Genomic DNA, 14,888 nt, shown 5'->3' on the forward strand with positions numbered 1-14,888 from the left:
GGAGCCACATCTGGTCCACACAGGTCCCCCTATTCATCCCTCTGGTGGGCAGTCTCAGAAGCACAGAGGTGAGGCGGGGATTGGCAAGGGGAGTATGCAGATAAGGTTATTTGCATCCTTTGTGCATTTTCAAAGGACAAGAGGAAAGCTGAAACCCTAAGTTTTGGAATTTTGGAATCTCTAATGTACAAAAGGCAAAAAGCTTCATTAGTACCACCTTGCCTCTCACAAAGGAGAGAAAAATGCTCACTGGGATGGAGAAATAAGGTTTTACATCATTGTATTTATTAGGTTCTGAAACAATACACATTCACATCCTTTTGAATACAGTACATTTGGCACAATAATGTTTACAATGAAATAACACTAATGAATGGCAAGAGATTAAAATTACACCCAGAAAGGGGGAAAAAATGTACAAATAAAGCATCACAATACAAAAAAAAAAAGTCCTTAAAAGTGAATACATTTCCATATTTAGCCAGAATTGTATTCTGCACATAATTTAAAGAGTAATTTAGCCTGCTAAGAATGCATTGTTTTTTCACCTTTGGAGGGAAAAAAAATTATGTTTCCACTTCACAAAGTTTCTCACTTACATATGGGAGAACACAAGAGAACAGCTATCCTTCATATATTTTTTTTGGCATTTTTTTGTACTCTATTTTTTTTCTTAAAAAAAAAGAGAGGTGGAAAGATTAGAATTGGCAGAAATGTAACAGTGTGTCTGTCCCCTTCCAAACTCATGTGAAAATTAAAAAGAAACAATGAATACTCAAGGAACACACAAGCTTTTTTTTCTATAGACTACATGAGATCTGAATCTGCCAGTGTGAGAACCTGATCAGCTCCACCCCCACACAGGAGGAGCCTGAGCAAACCTAGAGCTTTAGGTGCCGACAGTGGGTGTCTCTGGGCCAGGCGACCTGTTGACTGACTGCTTGGAGCTGCTGGGGGGAATGTTTTATTATTTTACTTCCCAGCAAAAATGCCAGTTGTTCTCTTGGAAAGGCCCGACCCCCACTGACATGGGAACACCACCAAGCCCGTGGACAAGGCCATTTGGCATTGCAGCGAGAGCTTGCCTGGTTGTTCAAAGTTCATCATGGTGAAGGAGGCAGAGGAAAAGAGAGAGCAGTAGTGATGCATGAGTATGATGGGCAGTATTATTATGTCTTCCTAAAAAATGAGATGATGCCACCATGAAGATGTTTCTGTGCTTGTACTCAACTCCAGAAGATAGTCTTTCCCCAGTACGTCAAGTTACCGAAGATAAATTAAATTAATCTACTGTTCTTCATCACTTCACTGGTATGCCAAACACACAAGTTGATATAGCATAATATTTGAAATTATCATAAGAACAGATAATAATTACACCTGAGTTTTTAAAAAATAAAAACAAAAGAGAACTGAATGTCACCATTAGTAACAAAGGCTATATATGACCAGCCAGATGTGAATGTGGATACCAACTCTATGGGCTTGAGCTAGTCACTGTCCAAACTTTGACACCACCATCAAAAACATTACTTTCTCTTCCCCATCTCTATCGGGGCATAATAGAGCACAGGAGAACTATATGTGAGATTTAATATAGCTTAATATATGTTTACATCTTTTGAAACAAATCGAAATGAAATAAACAATACAAAGAACTACCCCCCCCCCACCACCGCCCCTCTAAAAAAACAAACAAACATCTTATCTCTCGGTAACTTGAACCAATACACTTACAGAGTATTGCACCTGGGCATTATTAGAATTATTCTTTCATAGACTAAAGTTTTATAATATGCCTGAACATGCAGCAGTTGATACCTCTAAATTCAATGAATTAATTCCACAGGCCTTGCAGCAAACACTATATACAAAAATCTCAAATGTACAAAAGGCAAAAAGCTTCATTAGTGCCACTTTGCCACTCACAAGTATATATATTTAGGGGCAGCTGGGAAATCCACGTGCAACAGTTGGAATGGATTCCATTCCCTGCTAAATCAGTTCAGGAAAATAGATAATCAAATGACCTCCGGGAAACATATACACAAAGCCACAGAGAACCCTTGGGAATCAAAGAATGTAACACTGTTAGCATATCTACAGGAGGTAACATTGCATCCATTAAATAGTGTCCACATGAGTTGCCATTGCATGTCACACTGAAAGAAGCCTCCAAGTATGTCTGGCCACATTGTCAGGTTTCAAACAATTGCTCTTCAGTCTTCTGACACCCTCTGCATAACCCATGTTTAACCTCATCCTGCTTATTCCAAAAGCAGATATTTCATATTCAACTTTACATGTTTAACGTTTAAAAACCACGACACAGTAGTACTACCATTTTGTAGAAGTGTGCAAAAATAACACACTCCTGCAGAAAATAAATAAGAGTTTATGCTGGGAACTTAGGACGAAACTGGAAAAAGAATCTGGGAGCAGGGTTTTGCTAGAACCCCAGGGTCTTGGCCATCCCTGTGGTGGCCTTTGTGTTCAGGCAGAACTTAAATAAATAATGACCACTACTTATCTCCTTTTCTCTCAATTCATATAGCCCCCGGTGTTCCACTAAAGCTTGAAGAGCATAAACCTTGGACGACGGGTTTCTCATTGCGTATTAGCCCTTTAATATCTACCTGTACTAATGCTGGAATTTATATCTCTTGGCCAATTAGAAAGCAAATTTGAGAATACATTTTTCAAATATTAATCAAGTTAAAAATCACATTTCTTTTTCTACAAAGAGTGATTTCTTCCACGAGATACATGCTTCCACAACTTTGGCATGCCCCAAAGCTAAAACCAAAGCAAGCAAGAATTAGCCATTCCAGAGCAAACCAACACAGGCAACCTGTGCATCTCCCAGTCTCTCTCCTTCACAGGCATGCCTCGAAGGCATGCCCACCCTCATGCTGAAGAAGCACCAGTCTCTTCTCCTGGATAGAAGGGCAGAGGATAGTAGGCGGGGGGATAGTAGGAAGGATGAGAAGCAAGAATTGTTGACTGTTGGAACTCTAGGTCCAATAGCAGAGCCAGAGTCTTCTTATTTGCCTTTTGTCCCCTTTGCAGTATAAGAACTGAGATTGCTTCACTGCCAAGAACCCACAAGGAGTGGAAAGAGGCTTTTGCCAACAGACCAAGCACATCAGTGTGTCCAGCTAACCCAACACGATTCTGCATTATGATGAGTCAAGAACCAAAAAGTGCCTTCTGGTCACCAGGTGGAAGAAGGGAGGAGCTGGCCTGGGGTCAGGGAATGCAATAAATAGAGAGTGGTCGGGGACTGGGGCTCTGGGGCAGAGAAGTAGTTCAAGACCTTCCGAGCCTCTGGGAAATAGGAATCTCCTCGGCACCCCGTCTTGCAGCATCACCAAACTCCACCTGGAGTGCCTTCTCAGGGCATCAGGTCTTCACCGAAGTAGGAGAAGCCTTTGAATTCCTCCTGGTTGATCTGCTTCACAATCGCTTCATCCACAAGCGTGAGTACCGGCTCTTCCCGGGTAAAGTCTTGGTCAAAGTTATTGACATCTCTTTTGGTTTTCTGTGAGAAGAAAAGAGAAAGCACTGACTCCAGGCTGACCTTCCTCCCAGGGCCCCCCACAGGCAGTGGGCATCGCGCTGACCAGCCTCTCGCCAAAGCAGGCTGCTAGCTACTGAGAGCAGACAGAGAGCGGTTCCGATGAGGTAACGATGGATGGCCCCGGGACCAGGAGGTGACAGAGGACTTGGAGAGAAAAAAATGAGTCCAGGTGAGAGGAAAGAAGGCGTGATAGGGTATGATGGAAAAGCAGGGAAGTGGGATTCCCACAGACTGTGTGTGCGTGTGCGTGTGTGTGCGTGTGGTATGTGTGTGCAGTGTGTGTTGGAAGAGTGATACGCTAGCTCCCACCTCACACTCCTTTTCCAGAATCTGCCCTAACCGCCTGGCTCCACTGACATCTTCCCCCCTTAAATGCCCCTCCCACAAAGTCTCTAGTGTTCTTTCTTCCCTTTAGGTAGACCCCCGTAATCACACCATGCCTGCTCCATATCACCTCCTCCTTGTCATAGGAAAATGGGTAGGGGTTGGGACTGCCTTCAGGGACCCCTGCCCGATCCTTGTCTGCTCTCACCATAAACCCTATTTTGTGCTCCCATATCATTTCTATTATTACACTCAACACTCGAACTTAAAATGAATTGCTTATGCTTTTGTCTCGGCCAGGAACTCCTTAAAGGCAGGGGCCTCGTCTTATTCAAACTTGGGTTCCCAGCAATAAGTGTGTACCGAATGACTGAACATGCAAACAAACCCACCACTGACTCCCCAGCTCAGAAGGACCCATACCCAGTTGGAGGTTCAAGCTCCTAAAGTAGGGCTACAGCAATCAAACAAATCCTGGTTTAGGGAGAAAATCAGGAAGTGTAAACAATACTCTCTGCCTGTAGGGGCTTTCAGTTGAGCTGGGAGCCAGTATTTCTGCCTGGACCAGATTGCGATGGTTAGAGAAACTTGTGTGGAGAAGTGGGGGCTTGGCCGAGGCTTGAAGAATGGGTTATAATTGTGTTGGTAGAGATGGGAGAAAGGCACCTTGGCAGGAAGAAAGACAAAAGCAGGGGGGCAGAAACACGAAAAATATGTACATAGGACAATGGGTTTGCCACGCTGCCTGGGGCAGAGTCCAGCATGAGGATGGCAGGAGGTCAGAGTGGAGGCCGAGGGCAGAGGCCTTCAGTACCAGGTCCCCTGGCCCCCACAGCACACAGCATGATGCCCAGAAGACTGAAGGGATCCGGCAGTGCTTTTTCAGACGCTGATTAACTGGCGTTACCCAGGATTAGTGATCTGGATGATGGAATAAATCTCGTAGAAAGATCAGCATTATTCTTTGTAGGAGGAATAATATTAATATATATTCTGTCCTGTGGAAACCAGTAACCTAAAACATGTTAGGAAGCAGTCTATATGAAAAGTGGTTTTGAGCTAAAGCTTTATTTTTTACCCTGCTCTTGGAGATTTACCATGTACCTTGGCAAATTAAAGGCTCTGAGGCATCCTAGAACCAAGAAACCCAGTGCATGGTGTTCAGGTCAGCCCTCCTCAAACTTGACATATTTTTTTTTTTTTCCCGAATAGCTTATTAATCTCTCTCCTCGGGCAGAGTTCTGCAGAACCTGGTTTACAATTCACATTCATTTGCTCATCTGATCTTTGGAACAGATGTTATTATTATCCAATACCTTTAGAACAGGTATTATTATCCTGATCATACAGATGAAGAAACTGTGGCTCACAGAGATTTGCTGACTTGCTCAGAGTCACCCAACTAGTTGAGAGCAGGGCAAGACACAAATCCAGGTCCCAGCACGATGCCTCCTGTGGTGTGGAACGTCTGAAAAGCTGGACACTGGACAAGTGGGAAGACACGGCAAGCATCAGACTCACTCAGGAGATGTTTAGGTAAAGCCTCTGGGCTGAAATAAAGCCAGAAAGGCTTGCCGGGAGGCCAGTGCAGTGGCGCAGGGCTGTGGGCCGAGGAGAGAGTGGTAACGTGGGTCGGGTGAGCTCGGCAGGGAAGTCTGTTTTCAAATTGTCCCAGATTGCGGTCAGAATCAGTTGGACACCATGGAGCTGGGATGAGAAAATCTTCCAGAACACATCAGTGCCACTTGGCATCTTCTCCCTGGAATTGAGCTGTGTAGTAGGGAGGTCTCAGAGACCTTGGAGAGGAGACACGGAAAACCCAAGGGATGGTGACAGGACCTGCCACTGAGGGACGCATGTGTTGCCCTTGAATTGGGAAGGCTGAGTGGCTTAGTCATCTCCATCAGGAGGGCTGTCTCCAGGCGTGAGGACTATCTGTTCTCCATCTCCAGTGTGTACAGAGCAAGAGGAAAAGGGGGGCCCTGCGTGCAGAGGGGCTGCAGAGAGGAACGACAAAGCCCATCCCCACAGTGACGCACGCTGGACATGGGAGGGCTGGCGCCTGGGGAAAGGGTGTGGTGACGCCTCTCCCGGAGATCTCTATCGAGAGAGGGATGGGTGCACTCCGATCATCGAGGAGGGGTTGCAGAGTAAGGGCCGTCGCGCTGGGTGAAACGAGTTCAGAAGGAGGGGCAGGATGGGGAGAAGGCGGCGATGACTTGGAAGCACTGAGTATCATCCCAGAAGGTGACAGAGCGGCATCCTCAACGGGGACAGGAGGACAAAGGGGACCCGTGGGGAAGAAGGGCAGGCGTTGGGTGAAGAAGAGAGGAAAGAAATAGGGCAGGAGGAAAACTCACTGTAACTTCACCAAGAATGGGCCATGCCCAGGTCTCCTGCATTTTCAGGGCAGACGCACCCGCTCCCCAGCTCCCTCTCACTGGTCACTAATGAGGGGGAGTGCGTGCACGGAGAACCGCGGGGAATCTGTAAATGCTCTGGCATGGGCTCTCCCTGTTTATCTACATGGTTGCGCTTCACCTTTCAATCATTAGTGTCTGTTAGTCATGCAAAACAAAAAAACTGGTTTTGTTTCCTGAGGTCAGCTGAGCATGGTAACAGACCTAGATTCCACATGATGTCCAAATTTCACAACTCACTGACTATGTACCAGGGAATCAGGCTCAGTCAACGCAGCTAGGAATGTCATTCCCAGAGGACCTCTAGCTCTATGGTGGGCTAGCTTGGGGAGCCAGCTCAGTTCTTGGGGGCTTTCCAGGGGTCTCAGAATCATCCATGGCATTTGAGTGAGTGTGCTTTCTTTAAGAGCTCTACAGAAAAACATACCTGGCTCACCCACGCCCTTATGCAACCTGGCCCAGGCCTTGTTTTCCTTGGGAACATTTTAGGTGCATGTCAGTTACTCATTCGAATAGCCAACATCCTCACTATGTATAATTCCTGACTATTAACCTTGGAGACTTGGGAAATTTTCCAAAGCAAATATCTCTGGGAAGTACCACCCCCTATTAAAAGCATGTATACAGCACAGCATCCTCAAATGTGAGGAGGACTGGGGATTATACCCTTTACTCGTCGAGTTTATTCTTTGAAAAGCTATTGTCTCCCCTACAGGCATAAGACTCAACTCCAAGGTTCCCAAGGGTCAACTCCCAGAGACACTCCTTGCTTATCTGGATCCCTGGTCATCCTAGATGCCTCCCCTAATGTCTAAATGCCAGAGTCTTAGCCCAAACTACACAGCCTAAGAGAGACACTGGGACACATAGAACAACCTTCTAACTCTCCAGACCTTATCTTCTCCATGAAATGAAGCCCTTCTCGCATCCTTTGGCCACACAGGGGAGGCTGCATGGAGTAGCAGAAAGAGCACAGGCTGACCTCTCATCCTTGTACTGTCCCTTCTTGGTTATATGAAACTGTGTTGAAGTCACTCTCTGAGCTTTGGTCTTTTCATCTGTAAAATGGGGGTGGTAAAAGGTGCCTTGAAAACTAAATGAGATGTCAAATGTTAGGTGTCTTAGTACAGACTCTGATACGTAATGGGCACCCAATAAATGTGAGTTCCTACCCTGCCCGAGTCTTAGCACTCATGTGCTCTCAGCAGGCAGCATGCACAGCTTGGCTGTGGTACACAACACAGTCCATGTCATCTGTCTATCGATGCCATGACCTTCTTGGAGGCAGGGACTGAGTCTTACATTTCCCTGCATGCCTCCAAATCCTGAACTAGTGCTGAGCCACGGCCTGCCAGAACTTTCTAGTGCTTTCTCCAGTGATTGAGGTCCTTCTAATGGTGCTTCGCTGCTCGTGAGAAAAGCCCCAGCTTCTTAGACCCACCCACTTCTAAGGCCACTTCTAAGGGATCCTCATCCCTGCCTACCTGCCCAGCTTCTTCTCCTGAGCCCTGATGAACCAGGAAGTTCTCTGGACTCATTGGCTTGCCCATGCCTCCAAGCCTGTGCACAGCTAGTCCTTTGCCTGGAACATCTTCTCCCCTCCCTGGCTTTTGCCCCATGTCCTCATCACTGAGCTGACTTCCGCTCACCTTTCCTATCTTCATCTTCACCTAGATGCCCTTCCCTTCGGGAAGACTTCATTATCCCTCCAGGCCTCTTATGGATGGACGTCCATCGTCTCTCCTAACTTTTACCATGGCACTCACACTGGGTGTCCTCCTCATCTCAAGTAATCTGTGAGCTCCTTCGGGGCAGGGGCCGGGCTGAACTCACCATTCTATCCCTAGCTGAGCTCAATGCCTGGCACGTAGTGAGTGCCCAGTAACTAGCTACTAAAAAAATGAATGAATGCACCTCTCCTTTATCTGGACCCAGCAAAGTGATCTAGGTTCAGAACCAGTGGCAGCTGTTCTGCCAGAGGGGTGTTCCATTTGAGGAAGTACCGGTGGAGCGGGGAGAAGGCTGCATCTGATTCATGAAAGCCGGTAGCCCAGACTGTCCCAGCCTCACAGGCCCCTGAGATCAGGCAGGCTGAGGCCTGGTTAATGGGGCTTCTCCTCCCAGCAGTGGTCAACTTGGGGCACTCGGGTTTCCTGATTGCTGGTACAAGATAGAAATAGAAACAGGTTCATCCAGGGTTTGGGAAAATTCCATCAAGACAGATGGGCTAAGAGGAGTTTAGGGACTTGATGCATATGCCCCTAATCCCTGTGGTTGGGGTTGGGGAAAATGGCATTCCAATTCCTTTTGGCATCCCTTCAGAAATAAGGTCTTGTACTTGAGAGGTCCCGGCTGACCTTGGGGGAAGGCACATTTCTGGTGTCTGCTGCAGGGGAGTGAAGTAGAACTTAGGGAAACAGAGTTGCAGTCACTCCAGACCCTTCTGAGAAACTGCATCTGAGCAGCAAAGCCACTGGGCCCATCTTATAAGTCACTCCAAGGCCTGTGAGCACCGGAGGCTCAGGCGGGTGTGGTGGTATTTGAACCCCAGGCGGCCTGAATGTTTGCTTCCTGTATGGCTGGTGCAATTCTCTCATAGCCCTCACTGTACTGAAGTCATAAACACAAAGCTCTCAGAGGAGCCAGCGATATCTGCTTCTGTCTTCATCTGATTACCAGGCAATCAACAGATGACTTTGTTCTCAAGTACAGAGAAAACTCCCTGATCTTACAGGCTGGGACACAGAGCTGGCTTTCATGTGGCCGCCTTGCTGGTCCCTGCCTACCTTTTCACCTCTGCCTGGCATGACAGCAAGAATATAGGTACCAAAGCGACCGTGAACAAGGGTGCCTTGCCCCATGTGTGCAACCAGCACTGGAGAGACATGCTGTCTCCACGTGATCACCAAAACACCAGCTTTCCTCAGACCCCAAGTCAGGTTCCAACTCCTTCTTAAGTTTTCCCTGACGCCAGTGTCACCCCATCTCATCCTCTTCCCAGTCGCCGTGGCACTTCCTGAATCACACATTCGGACCCTTCTTCTAATATTATATGTGTGCCCTATTATCCTCTCATATTCCTCAAGGAACCTAATACTTGGCAGGGCACACAGCAGACACTTAATATTCATTTGTTCAAAATAATTTTATTCACTGTAATGGTCAAACTCAAAATTTCTCCTATTGTTGAAATGTCAATATTCTTATCTCAGCACTACCTTCCTCTTTTAAATATTCGAAAAGAAAAAGCAAGAGTTTGAATAGGTAGAATGCTTGCTCAACATCCGTTAACTGGATCGTAACTGCACAGTGTCTTGCCTGGCTGGAAAGCTGGGTTGGAAGTGAATTTCAAGTTAACTATCGTTTACCTAGAAATTTCTCTAAATATAATCCTCCATCTCTCTCTGCCCCGTTTTGATTTTGTCAACCAAGAGCTGGTTATACTTTTAAACTTTCTTTATAGGAAACGGCGAAACGGAGAGAGGCTCATCTGGCCCTGGGCTGCTCCCGGAACGTCTCGCAGCACCGGCCTTGCCCTGTGTGCTCAGTGGTTCCCTGCTGTTTCTCATCTATCTCCTCCTTAGAATGTGGTGACCAGAGCTGACCGCTTCCTTTCTGACTCTGCCCTGAGCAATGCCATGTTCAGCGGCATGACCCTCTACTTGGTGGAAACCCTCAAATTAAACTGATGTCTAAGATAGTATTAATGTTTAATCATTTCTTAAGTAGCTGTGATAAATTGCAGTTTCATCAATCCAATTTAACCCTGTTATAGGCTGAATTGTGTCCCTCCCCCTTCAAAAAAAAAAGTTAAAATCCTAACTCCCAGAATGTGACCTTATTTGGAAATAAGGTCTTTGTAAATACAATTAAATTAGGATGAAGTCACCAGGACAGGCCCTAATACAATTAGGCTGGTGCCTCTATGAGAAGGGGAAATTGAACACTAAGACAGAGGTGCAAAGAAGGAAGGCCGTCTGAAGAGCCACAGGGAGAAGGCCACATGAAGATCAGGGTGACACTGCTACAGGCTAAGGAAGTCTGGGACTACCAGAAGCTGAAAGGGGCAAGAAAGGATTCTTCTCCTCCAGGTTTTAGAGGGTTCATGACTCTGCTGACACCTTGATCTCAGACTTCTAGCCTCCAGAAGTGAGAGGCAATACATTCTGTTGTTCTAAGTAACCCCCACCCCCCAGTTTGTGGTAGTCCTAGGAAACTAATACAAACCCCAATCTTCTGAAATTGACTTTGTGAATCCAAATGAAATTCTTTACATTTAACCTTGATTTCTTCTTATTTTGGTACTTATTTCTAGCCTGTCAGGATCACCATAAATAATGATTCTATAATTTACCTCTCTGAATCTTAGTTCATTTGCCAAAAAAGTGGGGATAATAAACATACCTAGCTTGCCGAGGGTTGTGTGAGAGTATCTAAGTAAAGCTCATGTGAACTCTAAAGCGGTACGCGAATGTGATTTTAATTTTGCAATCCACCTTATCTCTTATACCCTTCAGCTTTTGGTCATCCTAAAATTTGATTGGCATGCCTCCCATCTCTCTAGCGAGATGCAAATAAAAATAGTGTGTCGGGCAGGGTCAGGCTCAGAGCCCTTTGACCTGCCCGCTGCAAACAGCCCTCTCACACAGCTGACATCCAATCCCATCAGCACACTTTGGGGGTGTGGCTGTTAAACCCACTGTGAATGGAGCAGCCATGGTCACTTTTTCCATCTTGTTCAGGGGGACGACATCAGAGATTCATGTTAGATCTCCTAATTTTAAAATGTAGCCTGGTTGAATGGGTTGCACAATCCTCCAGTTGTGACCTCTACTCTATTTAGTAAAATTGCTTCAATCTTTTAGGGGAGAAGAAAATCAAGATCCATTTGTTTTTAAAGCACAAATACTTAGCTTTGTGGCATTTCAAAATGGGAAGCCACTTGGTTTCTGGCCATTCCCTGGCCAAAGGAGAGAGTCATGGCGGCGTGGTGGCCTCTGTTGCTGGTATGCAGAGATGAGGTGCCACCAAGCCACAGGTGGTGGCCTTGAATGCCTCCACCCCTACGGTCTGGTCTACCTCTTGTCTAGACCACTTCTGAGGAAAAGCTGCTTCACTCCTGGGACAGTCTGTATAAACACGTTTTAAAAATGGACCAAGTCCCTCAGACCACCAGGTCTTCTGAATAAAACCACGGCTGAAGTCTGTGAAGTCAGCTGTTTTATGGGATTCAACTATTTCCCCTGACTCCTTGTCCCCTGATTGCTAGACTATAAAAACAATATATACATTTTTACAAATTCCACCTGAAGAGTTACTTTGGAAACTCTTAATTAGCTAACACCAACCTCCTCTCTCAAACCCAGCAAACACTCCCGTGATCAAAGGTGTTCATCCAGCTACAATCCATCTGTGAATCCGCCATCTGCAGGGGCTTACGGACCCAGCCCTCTGGATCTGCATTATAGGGGAGGGCGGGGGTCCCCGTTATAAAGAAGTTGTTACCAAACTTTGAACACTTGCTATGTGTTTTAAACAAAACTTCAGGGCAACTACCCGAGGGTTCTTTGGAAGGCAGGGCCAGTTTAGAAATCTATAGAAGCTTGAAAGGAGAACCCAAGACAGGACTCTCTGGTCCCCTACTCCCACAGGCACAGGGAACATGGTCCTTGTCTGCCTGTGGTAAAAGGAGAGCTTGCCAAGTTGATTTCCGAAGCTGCTTTTACTTCTAAATTCTACGGCTCAATCACTTTAAATAAAAGTATTTCGAGCAAACCTTCTTAAGCTGGGTTCCTGCTTTTAAAGCGGAGGTAGCGAATTTTCTGTGAAGGGCCAGATAATAAATATTTTAGGTTTTATGGGCCGTAGAGTCTCTGTCACAACCACCCCACACTGTTGTTGTGGCATAAAAGAAGCCACAGACAAGATGTAAATGAATGAAATAAACACATGGCCGTGTTTATTTCTGGACACTGACATGAGAACTTCATGTAATATTCATTTGCCTTGAAGTGTTCCTCTTTAACCATTTAAGAAAAATATAAAACTCATTCGTAGTTCTAGGGCTGCACAAAAAGAGGCAGTGGGCCGGATTTGGCCTGTCAGCCAGCGTTTGCCAGCCCCTGCGCTGGGTGATGGGATTCAGGGCTTCTTTGAACCTTGTAAAATACAGTATGGCATGCTGTGTGTATGGACATATTTGGATTTTCCTGGAGAGAGTTCACTGTATCAGATGCTCAAAGAGGTGGGTGGGTGGGGGAACTGGCTTCACTGTTAAGTACCATAGATTTAAAAGTTTCCTCTCAAACAAAGCCTGAATTTCTCAGTGCTATCGTAACTCTTTCCGAGGAAACCACATAGAGGAGAAAGCCCTGAGAAGCATTCTCTGGACCTGAAATGTTCCCCTTAGCTTAAGTCCCCTAGACCAGGGAGTGAGGGGAGCGGGCAGCACGGGTGCTCCTTCTGTCCATTTGGTGCTCGGTGGGAAGGCTGACATGTCCCTATGAAAATGGCTGGGAAAGGTCCCCCAGATGCAGACTGTATCGAAGGCTCTGCGGAGGGGTTAAAGACCAGGTGATGCCACGTGTCTCAAAGCTTTAGTTCCCCAGACATTTCTTCATTCCTTTTAGGGAAGGAGGTTATTTCTGGGTGGTTCTGAAGGGCAGTGTTTCTACCTGCTTCTGCAAACCCTCCCAGCACACCACCCTCCCGGGCCTGCCCATGTTCGCACATAGCACACCAGTGGCTGTGCCTGTTTCTCTCTAAAATTTGGTAACAAAAGCATGAAGCATACATTCCAGCCAAGAGTCATTTTGGGTCACATGGTTAGAGACGAATGAGTCCCCATCACCTGTTCAGAGAACACTGACCCTTAATGACATTCAGTTTGGAATTTATAAATAGCCCAGAAGTGTCTCTAAGTGCCGCATGAATCTTGGCTCCCCTGTGAGGCAGGCGCTGCCTTGGGACAAGCTGGGCCTGCTGCATCTTCCATCGTTCGCAGTGCCCGGCTCACAGCCCCGGCCTTGCCAGCTCCCAGTTAATTAAATAGATGCTGTTGAGTCCCCAGAGAATGGCAGAGAGCAATAGCTTTTCTCACACAGGCGAGCCCACCGCCCTCCAAGACCAGAAATGAGAGTAAAGGAGGGTCTATTTCCCTCTCACATGCAGCAAAGTAGCTCTGAAACCACTGCTGAGGCCACTAAGGAAAAGGGTCTGGTGCTGCTACGTGGGAAAGGAACGCCCCTTCCCAGGCAACCATCTCAAACCCAGGCTGGTCCCCCTCACACACCTTAATCGCCTTGTGCCTCTATTATCCAACGCTCCTCATCACTGGGGCTAAATAACGACTTATTCAGTAACCGTTTTGTGCACTAGGATGCCAGCTACCTCTGCTTGGGCGTCTGTCTTTTATTTCTAGCACCAGCACAATCCTTGGCCCAACCTCAGTTTCTCCAGGTGGAAAACATAATAAAGCTCGAGGATGGAGACTTTTCCTAAATGCTTTACTTGGCTGATTCATTTAACCTCACACAGCACCTTACTGGGAGGCCACAACCCCCACTGTAAAGATTAAAAAACGGCTTGCCCAAGGTGCGAGCCAGCCAGAGGTGGAGCCGGGACTAAATTCAGCTTGTTCTGACCTGAGGCCCATGTCCCTGGCGTGTGCCATCCTGCCTCCCGCTGATAGGCATCAATGTATTCATGTGTTCAAAGGGCTGAATGGCTTCTGCCAGTAATGTTGTTGCTGTGTTATAAAAAATAAACGAATAAAAAGCTGCCTTCTGCCCTGTAACCCTCACAGCACATGAGGCCACCATCCCTACTCTGACTTTTGGGGTGACTTCTTAGACATCAGGGGCACATAGCCCTTCAAATTTTTTTTATTATAAGCAACAGTAAGAAATACATTTTATCTGTGACCTCATGTACATCACTTCATTCCACCACCCTAGGAAAGGACTTAGCAAGCTATACTGTACCTTTGCTATACGTGATGCATTCTGTGTTCTAGTCTTTGACTTTATTCTATTGTATTCTCTCTTACCCTATCCTTCGTTAAATTTTTTTTCTGCACCTGACCCACTAAATTGATTTTACAACCCACTACTGGGGATATCCCAAATAGGGTAAAGGGGTCCCCAGTAGAAGTGCCTGGGACTGAAAAAGTATAGAAAACACCTTGTGGATACCCAGGAATAAAAAGCCTTGGGAGGAGACAGCACCCTGCTTGCTGTGGCTTGCTGCAGGCCTGAGCTCTTGAGCCAGGCTCCGCGCCGAGCTGGCCCCACGCAGTGGGACGTGCAGTGGCAGGACCCGAGCCTGGCGCTGCACAAGGAGGCTGCGTCTCCGGCTGAGAGTAGATAGGCACATGGTGGCAAACCTGGCCCCGCTCTGATTTTAACCATGGGGCCCTTTCTCATTTATCATCTACTTTTCAAAGCAGTGTCATTGTTGACAGCTGTTGGTTTTAGCTTTCCAGGGATAATTGTTGGTACCCAAAGAAGAATCTTTCCAATCTCGTACTGGCAAGAGCACAGCTCCTCCATGCACTAATCTTTCCC

The 14,888-nt window shown here is 46.6% G+C and overlaps 1 protein-coding gene across 2 annotated transcripts in view; it reads right to left on the reverse strand.

Annotated features, from left to right (window-relative positions):
- Positions 1-263: 263 nt before the first annotated feature.
- PRKCE (protein kinase C epsilon) overlaps positions 264-14,888 on the reverse strand; it is a 451,351-nt gene continuing 436,726 nt past the window's right edge. Inside the window, exon 15 of one of the 2 annotated variants that reach the window (XM_039887262.1) lies at positions 264-3,541. In XM_039887262.1, coding sequence (XP_039743196.1) covers positions 3,395-3,541 — 147 coding nt within the window. In that variant the 3' untranslated portion in view covers positions 264-3,394. The remainder of the gene's footprint in view (positions 3,542-14,888) is intronic. The other variant, XM_039887263.1, reaches the window with a different exon arrangement.

Source organism: Pteropus medius, unplaced genomic scaffold (genome assembly GCF_902729225.1).
Source record: "Pteropus medius unplaced genomic scaffold, Ma_sr-lr_union100, whole genome shotgun sequence".
NCBI classification, from domain to species: domain Eukaryota; kingdom Metazoa; phylum Chordata; class Mammalia; order Chiroptera; family Pteropodidae; genus Pteropus; species Pteropus medius.